The 14,396-nt window shown below is 42.5% G+C and overlaps 1 protein-coding gene across 1 annotated transcript in view; it reads left to right on the plus strand.

Annotated features, from left to right (window-relative positions):
- The first annotated feature begins 549 nt into the window (after nt 1-549).
- LOC137374647 (interleukin-10 receptor subunit beta-like) overlaps nt 550-14,396 on the plus strand; it is a 34,442-nt gene continuing 20,595 nt past the window's right edge. The window contains exons 1-4 of the mRNA XM_068041098.1: nt 550-796; nt 9,338-9,461; nt 11,203-11,274; nt 11,685-11,860. Coding sequence (XP_067897199.1) covers nt 745-796; nt 9,338-9,461; nt 11,203-11,274; nt 11,685-11,860 — 424 coding nt within the window. The 5' untranslated portion in view covers nt 550-744. The remainder of the gene's footprint in view (nt 797-9,337; nt 9,462-11,202; nt 11,275-11,684; nt 11,861-14,396) is intronic.

The following is a 14,396-nucleotide window of genomic DNA, read 5'->3' on the forward strand; positions in this document are numbered from 1 at the left end:
CGCTGGGGGCGGTGTGACTGGGAGTGGCGGTGCCGCAGTGTCTTGGCTCAGTCGCTAGGGGCGGTGTGACTGGGAGTGGCGGTGCCGCAGTGTCTTGGCTCAGTCGCTAGGGGCCGTGTGACTGGGAGTGGCGGTGCCGCTGTGTCTTAGCTTAGTCGCTAGGGGCAGTGTGACTGGGAGTGGCGGTGCCGCTGTGTCTTGGCTCAGTCGCTAGGGGCAGTGTGACTGGGAGTGGCGGTGCCGCAGTGTCTTGGCTCAGTCGCTAGGGGCCGTGTGACTGGGAGTGGTGGTGCCGCAGTGTCTTGGCTCAGTCGTTAGGGGCAGTGTGACTGGGAGTGGTGGTGCCGCAGTGTCTTGGCTCAGTCGTTAGGGGCAGTGTGACTGGGAGTGGCGGTGCCGCTGTGTTTCAGATGAGTCTCTAGGGGCAGTGTGATTGGGAGTTTCGGTGCAGCAGTGGCACGGCTAGGTCACTAGGGGCGGTGTGACCGGGAGTGGCGGTGCCGCAGTGTCTCGGCTGGGTCGCTAGGGGCGGTGTGACCGGGAGTGGCGGTGCCGCAGTGTCTCGGCTGAGTCTCTGGGGGCGTTGTGTCGCTCGAGTGGTTCCGGGCTTGGGGGTGTTTGTGAGACTTCATTTGCAATGGGTCTTATTTGCTGCCAAGAGTTTCCTGTAAATCACATGGTAACTGCAGAAAAGCTGCTTTTCGAGGCCGGGAAACCGAGCGAGGGCGGGTAGAGGAGAGCAGCATGGCTGTGTCGATGTTCTGGATTATTCTAACGGCAGTATTAGTATTCGAAGGTAAGGCCTGGATTTTGCTTCCCAACTTTCATCCCCTCCCGGGCTTGGGTTCGGCCTCTGGCCGCTGCTCCCCCAACTCTGCTGGGGTCACTCTCTGTGAGCTCTCCGCCCTGGAATTACATTGGCGGCGGCTTCCATTTTTTAAATTGATCCTTATAGTTTTAAATTTTAATTCAATTTCGTGGTTAACTTTCAAATAGATTGGGCTTCAGTTTTCTCTGAATCCCCCCCCCCCCCCGGCTTTGGACTCAAAACGTGTATTGAACATGCATCCGAGATTAAAAACAGAAAATACGGTGTTAGTCCCTACCCCACCATGTCATTAAAGATAGTTTTGGGGTATACGCCGTTGGTCAGACCTGAAACTTTTTCTGATGACAGGTCTGTTGTGTATTTCCAGCCTTTTTGTATATTCGCTTTAGGTGAAGGCGTGGGGTTTAGAAACGTTTTCTAGTCGATTGCTGCGCAGACATTTCTATTTTCTCACCTGTAATTTTTCTTTCTGCCCTTCAAGTATTGTTTCATAATTAAACAGAAAGTGCTGGAAATATCCAGGTCTGGCAGCATCTGTGGAGAGAGAAACAGTAGCGTTTCAGCTCTGTGACCGGTGCTGTCAGTCATCTGGTCCTCATTGGACCGTCCATTCTTCAAGTGTGTCAATGTAGGGTAAAGGGCAAGATTGCAACACCCCATTTAATCCTCACTTAAATATTGGCCTAGATTTTGCTGTATGTGCCATTGGTTAAGACTTTTCCCTGCACCCTTCAGCTCAAACTTTTTTTGCTCTAAAAGTTGCCGTAAATGTGAGCTATTAACAGTGCGGCAATAGCAGCAGAGCATCTGGGACCTTGGTGAACAACGGGATCACCAGATTATCATCTCAATCAATGAGTTTTAAGGATTAAGAACGTAATAGGAGTAATGGAGAAAGAGGGTGAATTGGACTGGGTGAAATAGTCAGATCAGGTATGGGAAGAGAGGGAAAGTGAGAGAGAAAAAAGAGACAACGGAAAAATAAAAACATTTAAATATTTATAAACATACAGAATTTACTACATGTCGGAATGACACTCCACAGTTAAGGCCATTCTGAAATTACAAAATAAATAGGTCGCAATATTCCAGGTAAGATTGCAAAATTTAATAGGGACGCATGTAAAGTAGGAAAGTAACGTGGGAATGCAAGTACTGCGTGAATGGCATTGAAATAGCTCGGATTGATGCTGAAAGTCCTATCAGAGCAGAACACCAATCAACACAGCAAATAGAATTATGAACCACATGAAATACAAGTTAAAGCAAGTCACGCTAGAATTGTAAAATACTGTGTCCAATTTTCATCACCATAACATAAGGGAACCAATCAAGCCCTAACAGACAATTTGAATTAATTGGAAACACTGGAGAAACTTGGACTATTCAGCTTTGAAAGGAGGTGATTGAAGGTGACCACACAGATATATGATGGTAACCCCAACGGAAAAAGCACATTTGGAACATTAAAACTAAAATATGACCGTAAGAGAGCAGAGCATAGGTTCAAACTATTGAAAAGAAAATTAAGACAGATGTCAGGAGGTGGTCACAAATAGAATCAACTTCCAAGTAGGGTAGTAGAGACAAAAGCCTTGGAATCATTTAAGAAACATTATGGATTCTGGATGTTAAGATGCATCAAATGGCCTTCCTCGTTTTTATCTGTCTGCTGACCACTGTGTAACTAGTGGTTTATTTAATGTAACTCGGTCCTACATTAATTTTGTTTTTTTATATGTTTTGTAATCTTATGCAATTCATTGGTGGAGGTCGTAAGTTTTTATCCATCCATCTGTGACCTTTGCAGAAAGAAACAAATGGAGTTTGATGGAGAAGGAGGTTCATCGGGAAGCTGAAGTGAAAAGAGAAAATACTAGGAACATACGACAGGTTGATCTGAAAAATAGAGATTGTTTTATGTGTATTCTTTCATCAAAATTGATCTCTCAAGCTCTTTTGAGCGCAAAACCTTTTTCAGATGCCAATTGACCTGTTATACTTTTCCAACATTTTCTGTTTTAACCAGATTTGCAGGGGGTTTTTTGTATCTCTACAGTCAAGTTATTTATCCAAATACTGTTAATCCAAAAATCAGTGAACTGAACTGGTTTGAATGGCCTAAATACATGAAATTCATCATGTGGTACATTCTGACTTTGGGTCCTGTGTAACAACGTCATACTGCCTACACTATAAACCACGTGGTTAATAAGTGAGTTTTTTCAAAGAAAATTAAAATAGAAATATAAAGAGATGCTGGTAATGAAGATAAGACAGTATTGCAACCTTGAGTTTCTACTGATGTACATACATCACTTCACCTTTGTGGTATCAGAACAGCACCAATTGCTTCTTGTAACTCATTGCCAGTCATTGAGTGTTCTGGTTGAAGAAATTTGTTCTGTATGATGCCTGCCAAGAACTAGAAGCAATAATATAAAAGCAAAATACTGCAGATGCTGGAAATCTGAAACAAAACAAAAAGGGCTGGAATTACTCAGGTCTGGCAGCATCTGTAGAAAGAGAAGCAAACTTAACGTTTCAGGTCTGACCTTTCATCAGTTCTGATGAAAGGTCACCAACCTGAAACGTTAACTTTGTTTCTCTGTCCACAGATGCTGCAAGAAATAGAAGCATGTGTTCAGCCTTCTTGTCATGCTGAGTTTGACACTTTGTCTTGATTTCTGATATTGAGGATAGGGAGTTCTACACAGAAATCTTTTTAAAGAACAGCTTGGTAAAAATGAAACTATATTTCTCTTAGTAATGATTTTGTAAACGCCTCCGCTGTCTGCTCCAATTGTCCGCCTTCTCAGTTATCCACCAGAATTTTTGCAGGGCAAATCTTGCATGAGAAATCTCATTCCACCTCCCACTGCTTTCTTGTCTGATGTAAATCAGCCCAAGAAGATTACTTTTGTTGCTTATATTGTACTTGTCTTCACTTCTATTTATAAAGAACTACTGTACAGTACATGTAAAGATTAATATATGTAGACTCAGATTGTACACTAATTTTGATTTCACCAACAAGCTGTCCTTTGTCATGGGTGATGGCAGGTCCACTGTAAATTACAGGAAGCAGGATGTCTTTTCTTCCCCTCACTTTTTCAATTATTAGTTTAATAGATTATGAGGGTAACAGTCAGGTACACAAAGTTATATATTTGATATTGAGTGTGAACTGCACTTGCTGAAATTGAAAGGAAGTTAAAGATATTATCAAATTAAAAGAAAAACCATATAATTCCACAAAGATGAGTGGCAGGTCAGAAGATTGGGCAAAATATAAAGAACAACAAAAAGGTTAATAGGGAAAAATTACAGCACAAGAGAAAGCTAGCTAGAAATATAAAAACAGATAGTAAGAGTTTTACAGGTATTTTAAAAAGGAAAAGAGTAAGTAAATACTTACTGGATAGTCAGAAGTTTTTTCCCAGGGTGGAAGAGTCAGTTACTAGGGGGCATAGGTTTAAGGTGCGAGGGGCAAAGTTTAGAGGGGATGTGCGAGGCAAGTTCTTTACACAGAGGGTGGTGAGTGCCTGGAACTTGCTGCCAGGGGAGGTGGTGGAAGCAGGTACGATAGCGACGTTTAAGAGGCATCTTGACAAATACATGAATAGGATGGGAATAGAGGGATACGGTCACCGGCAGTGCAGAAGGTTTTAGTTTAGGCAGGCATCAAGATCGGCGCAGGCTTGGAGGGCCAAATGGCCTGTTCCTGTGCTGTACTGTTCTTTGTTCTAAAGTGAGTGTTGGTCCTCTAGAGAGAGTGACTGGGGAAAGTAAGAAGATGACGGATGAATTGAACAGATATTTTGCATCTGTCTTCACTGTAGAGGATACAGTCACATCCCAGAAATAATTGTGAATCAGCAGGTGAAAGGGTGGGAGGAACTTAAAATAATTACAATCAGCAGGGAAAGGGTATTGAAAAAATTACGAAATGCTGACAAGTCCCCAAGTCCTGATGGACTTCATCTGGGGTCTTAAAAGAAGTGGCTACTGAGATAGTAGATGCATTGGTTTTAATTTTCCAAAATTCCCTAGATTCTTGAAAGGTTTCATCAGATTGGAAAATAGCGGATGTGACTCCTCTACTCAAGAAAGGATGGAGCCAAAAAGCAAAAACTACCAGCCAGTTGGCTTAACATCTGTCATGGGAAAATGCTGGAATCTATTATTGAGGTCATAGGGCACTTAGAAAATCTCTCAGTGTAATCAGGCAGAGTCAACGTGGTTTTATGAAAGTAGATAAAGGGGAACCTGTGGATGTGCTATACTTAGATTTCCAGAAGGCATTTGATAAGGTGCCACATCAAAGATCACTAAGCAAGATAAGAGCTCATGGCGTTGGGGGTAACATATTAGCATGGATAGAGATTGGTTAGCTAACAGGAAACAGAGAGTAGACATAAATGGGTCATTTTCGGGTTGGCAAGATGTAACGAGTGGTATGCCACAGGGATCAGTGCTGGGACCTCAACTATTTACAATTCATATCAATGACTTGGATGTAGGGACCGCATATATGATTGCTAAATTTGCTGATGACACAACGATAGGTAGGAAAATAAGTTATGAAGAGGACAGAAGGAGTCTGCAAAGGGATATAGATATGTTAAGTGAGTGGGCAAAAATTTGGCAAATAGAGTATAATGCGGGGGAATGTGAACTTATCCACTTTGGCAGGAAGAATAGTAAAGTAGCATTTTATTTAAGTGGAGAGAGATTGCAGAACTCCGAAGTACAGAGGGATCTGGATGTCCTGGTACATGAATCACAAAAGGTTGGTATGCAGATACAGCAAGTGATTAGGAAGGCAAATGGAATGTTGTTTATTGCAAAGGGGATGGGATATTAAAGTATTATCAAGCCTGTGTCCTCAGTACCTTGCTCTATGGCAGCGAGGCCTGGACAATGTATGTCAGCCAAGAGCGACGTCTCAACTCATTCCATTTTTGCTGCCTCCAGAGAATCCTTGGCACCAGGTGGCAGGACCGTATCTCCAACCTAGAAGTCCTCGAGGCGGCCAATATCCCCAGCATATACACCCTACTGAGCCAGCGGTGCTTGAAATGGCTTAGCCATGTGAGCCGCATGGAAGATGGCATGATCCCCAAGGATGCATTGTACAGCGAGCTCGTCACTAGTATCAGACCCACCGGCCGTCCATTTTTCCGCTTCAAAGACGTCTGCATACGCAACATGAAGTCCTGTGACATTGACCACAGGTCGTAGGAGTCAGTTACCAGTGATAGCCAGAGCTGGTGGACAGCCAAAAAGGCGGGGCTAAAGAGTGGCCAGTCGAAGAGACTTAGCAGTTGGCAGGAAAAAAGACATAAGCGCAAGGACAGAGCCAACTGTGTAACAGTTCCGACAACCAATTTTATCTGCAGCACCTGTGGAAGAGTCTCACTCTAGAACTGGCCTTTATAGCTATTCCAGGTGCTGCTCCACTGACCACCTCTAGGCGCTTACCCATTGTCACTTGAGACAAGGAGGCCAAAGAAGAAGATAAAAGTAGAAATGTTTTGCTACAGTTGTTTAGGGTATTGGTGAGATCACATCTGGAGTACTGTGTACAATTTTGGTCTCCTTATATAAGAAAGGACATAAATATGTTAGATACAGTTCAGAAAAGGCTCACGCGTCTGATACCTTTGGGGGGTGGTGGTGGGGTTATCTTATGAAGAAAGGTTGTATAGTTGGGTCTGTATCCATTGGAGTTTAGTAGAATGAGAGGTGATCTTATTGAAACATATATGATCCTGAGGGGTTGGATGCTGAAAGGATGTTCCCCCTGTGGGAGAGACTAGAACTAGGAGACACAGTTTAAAAATAAGGGGTCGCCCATTTAAGACACTGATGATAATTTTTTCTCTGAGGATTGAGAGTCTTTGGAACTCTCTCCCCCAAAGAGTGGTGGAGGCAGGGTCATTGAATATTCTTAAGGCAAAGGTAGATAAATTCTTGACAAACAAGGGAGTCAAAGGGTATTGGGGATAGGCAGGAAGTGGAGTAGAGGCCACAATCAGATCAACCATGATCTAATTAATGGCGGAGTAGGCTTGAAGGGACCGAATGGCCTACTTATCCTAATTCGTATGCTGTACTGTTACACGACTAGGTGAGGAAGGGGTCTTGGGCTCCCCTTTCGCCCTTTCTCTGGTTTGGCCACAGCAGGGTTTATCTTTTTAACACAGTGATTTAACTTACCACCTCAGTGAAGACTTGCTCCTGTTCCTCTAAATGAACCAATCAGACAGATTTTCTTGAGTTTAAACGAGAAATTTGTCAGTCTATTATCCTTATCACGCTAAACCAGTTAAAATTACTAAAATACGTAACACATCCACGCTCCCATTCACACGAGAGAGAGACACAGATTACAGAAGAAAAAACAGTTGGGAGGTTTGAGTAGAGTCTGTAATAAATGAAATTTAAATACTAACACTCAGTTCCAGAGTTCTTAGTTGAAATTGTAGTCCCGAAGTCCTTACTGGGCGACGTGCACAGTTTGGGCTTGCTTCTCAGGTTCCGGAAGGCAGAAGAGGGGCTTTATCGTGTCCCCTATTTGCTGGCTGTGCTGGGCTGTATGTTTGAGGCTTAGTAATTGCAGCTGAGGCTTCTCTGGGACTTTACTGGAGAGAGGAGAGAGATGTTCCCTTGCTGGATCTCAGTTACTGTCTGTCTTCTGGGCCACAATTCACAATTTCCCAGAGTTGCACAAGCAGTCACATGATGCGACCACTTCTTTGTGTTTTAATGCTGTTCGTCTGGAATTTCCTCTGAAATTCAAGGTTCTCCCCTCAGGCTGCCCAGACATACTTGGTGGTTGTGGCGGGGGCGGAGGTTTGGCTCTTTCAAAGTCAATGTGTGTTGATGGCTTTTGATGATCACATATTGACCAGGCTATCTCAGTTAATTGAATCAGAGAGCACCCCATTGTTCTGGTCAGGCTGAGTCCATTAGGTCTGTCGCCGGTCTGCTCTGTTGCTGATTCATGTGCAAATTTGTCGTGGCTATCGTCTTGGCTGCTAGCTTTTCTGTTTAAAAAGTTGTTTGTAACAATTTCCAGTAGAAGTCTCAGGCAAAATTCCACATGAGGAAATTAATATTTTCCACCTAGAATGTGGGGTTTTCATCACAATTGGCAATTAATTTTGTTTGTTCTGAGGCAGAATAGGTGGATTGTCCAGATTTAGTGGTGTAACATCAGATATATTTATCAATATAATCTTTTGTGTATTTTCTCCTTGCCGCATGCACAAACTGTAGCCAAAACTCAAATACATATGGGCCTGAATTTTGCAGTAGTAATATGGCAAAACTGTCAACTTTTGCCATCATTACTGCTCTGAAACTGATAACTTCTGGAGTGTGTACATGTGCAATTTCATGCGGAAATCCAGACGTTGCTGTCAATGATTCTACATATAACCATAGGGTGCGCTGTTGAAGTCCCTGCAGACAGCAATCAATTAGAAATCGCTCAACTGATGAGAAGTTCCCCCTTTGCACTGTAATATCACTGTTAAAAACCCCCGAAAGAGTTATGCCTTGTTAATGAGGTGTAACTTCCCTTTTAAGTAGTGTTCTAAGTCATAGCTACTGCTGAAGTAACTCTCTGGCCCTGGGAAACCAGTTTTATGTTTGTGTAATTTCAGTTTTTTTCCTATGATATTTTTTTAATATAAATCTTTGTAAAGCTCGTTTATGTTTCAACTTCTAGCATGTATGTCCCAACCATTTATTACACTCTGTAAAATGTAATAAAAAGTGAAGGATAATCAGTGCGTTTACTTCCTAGTTTGTTGTCTGAGAATTCTTCAATGTAGTTGGCTGCTACCCTGCTTGATGACTGTCGCCGGACTTTTGGCGATCCCCTTAACTTGGTGCCAGATTCAAAATAGTGTCAGGAAAGGCAAAATCACTGATCTTTGTGCGTAGCTTTCTTCAAGGTCAGCAGCGAGCAACATCACTTCTCTGCTGACCACAAAATCAAGACCATGATCTGTTCACAGACCCCTGCCAATACTGATGTATAGGTGTGTGAGCGTAACTCGAGGATGATTCTCCCTCATTTGCACCTCCTCTATCCCATCTTCTAGGAAAGAGTGCCTGGCCTCCACTTGACACCTGCTTATAAAGAAGGACTGCAGCAGTTCAAAAAGGTGGCTCAGCTCAAAGCCAATTAGGGATGCACAATAAATACTGGCTTGCCAGTGTTGCCACATCCCATGAACAAATTTTATAAGTTTGCAGTTCAGTAATGTGGAGAGAGGGAGCACACCTTCATATTATCAGTGCATAATACTGTTGCTATTAATCTTGCTTTAAATTTGTCCCTTTTAAATAAAAAGGGAAGAAAGGGAATGTTTTTTATGTGAAAATCTTGCTAGTAAACTAATTCTCTTGTTTAGGGGAGGTAAAAACCATTGGAGTTGTTTATTGCTTTGAAGTATGTTTGACATTCTGTGCCTTGTATTTATTTTTGGACAGTGTTTGGAAAAATACAACGCCCATCAAATATACGGATTCATGCTTTTAATCTAAAGTACCTGCTTAAATGGGACGATGTGCAGAGAAGCAATTACAGCGTGAACTATACTGTACAGTGGAAAAAGTAAGCCAATAATTAATGCTATTTCTAAGTTGAGTGTTTTTAACATCTTGCATTTCTGTAATTGTGCTCAGGTACAGAAAGATATCTTGCAGCATTTTACAGAGCAGAAGCAAAAGGTGGAAATATGCAGCAGGGGAAGAGGATGGATAGGGGCCAAATAGGATAATAAAGAGAAGGTTTTTTCCAGAGAATGGCGGGGGAGAGGGACTAAGGGAGAGAGTTCCAGTGACCAGGCAATTAACAGATGCCAGTAGTAAAGTGAAGTCAGTAGGGAATGAGGTGTAGACCGGTTTGGAAAAGTGGGGGCCATGAGCAGGTGTGTATGGCTGAAATGATTATTGCGTTGGGGTAAGGCAAACCCATGGAGATCATAGAAAACAATAGAGATCATCTTAAAATAAATTTATCAGGGTACAAGGAGCCAGTGGACTTTGATCAGAACAGTGCTGATGGGAGTGCAAGACCTTATGCAAGTTGAAGATGTTTTACTTTGTGGTGGGTGAAGAAGGCAAGGAAGCGAAGAAGAAATTGGAGCAGTCACACTTTGAGGTGATAACTGTGTGGTTGTAAGGGTTTCAGTTCCCTTTCTCCTTACAGTGATTCTTGGACCCTAGAATTACAACAGCAAAATACACGTAACAAAACAGCTTTTGGCTCAAGCTAAATATTTTAGTTCATTAGACCAACAAAACCACAATAAAAACCCCTCTATGATTTGACTGAAACTTACAATCATGGCTAGTCGTTACCGATGTTGATTACAGGCCTGGATCTAGAGATGACTGGTCCCCATTCTCCTTCACCTGACTGTAGTGCCCATGTTCCGATGTTGACCACATAGTGGTCTGATCACATTGTCCCACACCTGGGCCTCAGGCTGTAGTATCAGTTATCAGCCTGCTGAGCTGCCTGGTTTTTCACACCTCTTTATCTCAGTCTTTTCAATCTCCTTGACTGTGCAGGATTGCAAGGTCAGAGACAACTCCTCATCTCCTCCCCTGCTGTTCGCACACATAATGTGATTTCCATCACGATGATGGGTGCTTAGCTCGTGGCAGGTGTTAATGTGTCTTCCATTCTGGTCAGGAACCGATTGTGATACATAATTTCAGTGAGCTCATTCCATTGTCCAGTTATTAATGTCCTCTGGTTCAATTTATCGGCTTCGCTTTCCTCGAAAGACAGCACGCCCATTCCAGGTGTTAGTCTAGTAAACCTTCTCTTTACTGCCTCCAACGCATTTACATCCTTCCTTAAATAAGGAGACCAGTAGTGTACACAGTACTCAGATGTGGTCTCACCAATGCCCTATATAGCGGAAGCATAACCTCCCTACTTTTGTATTCAATTCCCCTCGCGATAAACGATAACATTCTATTAACTTTCCTAATTATGTGCTATACCTGCATACTGACTTTTGCGATTCAAGCACTAGGACACCCAGATCCCTCTGCATCTCAGAGCTTTGCAATCTCTCAACATTTAGATAATATGCTTTTTTTATTCTTCCTGCCAAAGTGGACAATTTCACACTTTCCCACATTATACTCCATTTGCCAAGAAGGACAAGAATAGACCAAACGGCCATGAAAGGTTGTCCGTTTTTGCTGTAATGCTCCCAGGCTAGCGTCTAGATGCACTTTAATTCCTCCGATACTTCTGTATCTGTGAACCTGTCTGTCACTTTATTCTATTCATTAGTATAAGAAGCTTGTACAAAATGTATTTTTATTTTATTTAGACATTGCTCCTGTGATCATGCTAGGCTGCTCTCCACTGAAGCGCAGCAGGTAAACCACACAATGAACAATGTGTAAGTATCAGTGTGTAAGTAACAGTGTGAAACTTTTGTGAGCTTAATAAAAATTTAACCATAGTAGAATCCACCTTCTAATGATGATGGCGATATAGTACTCAAATAGCAATTTCCAAAACTAATTTACATGATACCTGATTTTTCTATACCTGGAAACGCATATTTCCTATCTCACTCTGCCCCACTTGCATGTTCCCAGCCCAAACAAGTTCTGCCTCATCTTTTGGGTGGCTTATTCGGGCACTGCTCCTAACTGTATTCCGGTTCACCATGGCAATTTTGCATGTTATTGACTGAAACTGCCTTTATCCAATGCTTCTTCAACTTGTCTGAAAAGAAAGCCAATCTTTGTCTATTAAATGCAGTTAAGCTTATCATTTACAGTATTGTTGCTTGTTTGTTCTTAGTACTATCGGAGAGTTCCGAGATGTGGAGGGATGTGAAAGCATCAGCCGTACAGAGTGTGATTTCACTTCACCACACATTTTCTTTACTGGGCAATTTTTCCTGCGTCTACGAGCACAACGAGGGAGTCAAACATCGGACTGGCTGTATTCAAAACTATTTGTTCCCTACAAGCAGAGTGAGAAACTTTTAAAAAATAAAATTCAAACAATATTTATCCCACAGTGGCTTTTCACCTCTAGGATCTGAGTTCAAGCATAGACAAGACTGGTGGGATGCAAATCTCTCCACTAGCTTTAAGGATGCTACATCAAATGCGTATTTGGCATAAGCCAACTTTTTTGACCTTGACACCAACAAAGCCTTCTGCAATACTTGGGCAAAGAGATTCAATGCCAAAAATATGGAATGTAGTATTCTGCAGCATAATAACTCGTAAAGCATATTTTTATGTTCCATGGGTGTATACTTAAGCTGAGCCATAAGTAAATTATTCAATTTACAGTTCATTAGTGTGTGATAGCCTTGGCAAGCTATGTGCCGCTTTTTAAAATTAATATTGTGCTCTTCGAGGTTGAGGGATACTAATGTTTTTACAATGGAATACTTTAGGACACTGTCTGTATTATGTACTCAGTTCAGATAAATTATGATTGGATGCAAAGAAAAGCTACCTCTACTCTGCTTCAACCTCGAAAGCTACTGCAACAGTATATGGACCACATAAAGCATTATTGAATCCTGCCTTCCCCTCCTGATCCTCATGTTAGCTGATATTGTTAACGATTCTTTCTCTTCAGGTGTTGTCCCTGTCTCTTAAATCTGCTGTCATCATCCCTCCAAAAAAAACAGCCCTTGACCCCCCACTATCCTTGCAAACTACTGCCACATCTCCGACCTCCCTTTCCTCTCAAGTCCTTGAATGTGGGTTGTTGTCTTCCAAATCCATGCCCATCTTTCCCAGAACACCATGTTTGAATCTCTCCAATCAGGTTTCTACTCCTGCCACTAGAACGGCTGTTCTGAAAGTTACAAGTAACATTCTGCATAACTGACAAACACAAGATATAGGAGCAGAAGTAGACCATATAGCCCATTGAGCCTGCTCTGCCATTCAATACAATCATGGCTGATCTTGGGCTTCAATTCCACTTCCTGCCGGCTCCCCATATCCTTTGATTCCATGCGAGACCAAAAATCTATCTATCCCAGTTTTAAATGATGGAGCATCCACAATGCTCTGGGGTAGAGCATTCCAAAGATTCACAATCCTTTGAGTGAAGTAATTTCTACTCATCTCAGTCCTGAATGACTCACCCCTTATCCTGAGACTGTGTTCTAGATTCCCTGACCAGTGGGAACAATTGCTCAGCTTCTACCCTATCGATCCCTTTCAGAATCTTGTATGTCTGAATTAGATTGCCTCTCATTCTTCTAAACTCTAGACAATATAGTCCCAATTTACTCACTCTCTCATCATAGGACAACCCCGTCATCCCAGGGACCAATTTAGTAAATCTTCACTGCACCGCCTCCAATGCAAGTATATCCTTTCTTAAATGTGGAGATGAAAACTGCACACAGTATTCCAGGTACAGTCTCACCAAAGTCCTGTACAATTTTAGTAAGACTTATTTATTCCTGTACTCCAATCCCCTTGCAATAAAGGCCAATATGCCATTTGCCTTCTCAATAGCCCGCTGCACCGGCATGTTAACTTTGTGCATTCCTTGTACGAGCACCACCAAGTCTCTGAACATCAACGCTTATCAGTTTCACACCTTTTTTTAAAAAAAAAATTCGGCTTTTCTTTATTTACGACCAAAGTGAACAAATTCACGCTTCCCTACATTATACTCCATTTGCCATCTTATTGCCCACTCACTTGACCCATCTATATATTTTAGCCTCTCTACATTCTCCTCACAGCTTACCTTTCCACCGAGCTTTGTATCATCAGCAAACTTAGATACATTACTCACTGTCTTTTCATCCAAGTCATTAATATAGTGTGTAAATAGCTGAGGCCCCAGCACTGATCCTTACGGCACCCCACTATTCACTGGACAAAGGTAAACTCTCCCACCTCATCCTTTTCGACCTGCCTGCAGCCTTTGACACAGTTGGCTACACCATCCTCCAATAATTCTCCACAATGTGCAACTGGGTGGGATTGTACTTGTCTGGCTCCATTCTTATTTGTCGTAGCCAGAGACTTTCTGCAATTGCTTCTCTTACTACTCCCACACCGTTATCTCTGGAGTCCCACAAGGATCTTTCCTTGGGCCCTTCCTATTTTTCATTACATGCTGCCCATCCACAACATGCAAAAAAAGTGTCAAGAACAAAGAAAATTACAGCACAGGAACAGGCCGTTCGGCCCTCCAAGCCTGCACCGATCCAGATCCTCTATCTAAACCTGTCGCCTATTTTCTAAGGGTCTGTATCTCTTTGCTTCCTGCCCATTCATGTATCTGTCTAGATACATCTTAAAAGACGCTATCGTGCCCGCGTCTACCACCTCCGCTGGCAACGCGTTCCAGGCACCCACCACCCTCTGCGTAAAGAACTTTCCACGCATATCCCCCCTAAACCTTTCCCCTCTCACTTTGAACTCGTGACCCCTAGTAATTGAATCCCCCACTCTGGGGAAAAAGCTTCTTGCTATCCACCCTGTCTATACCTCTCATGATTTTGTACACCTCAATCAGGTC

The sequence above is a fragment of the Heterodontus francisci genome, chromosome 10, assembly GCF_036365525.1.
Source record: "Heterodontus francisci isolate sHetFra1 chromosome 10, sHetFra1.hap1, whole genome shotgun sequence".
In the NCBI taxonomy this organism is placed as follows: domain Eukaryota; kingdom Metazoa; phylum Chordata; class Chondrichthyes; order Heterodontiformes; family Heterodontidae; genus Heterodontus; species Heterodontus francisci.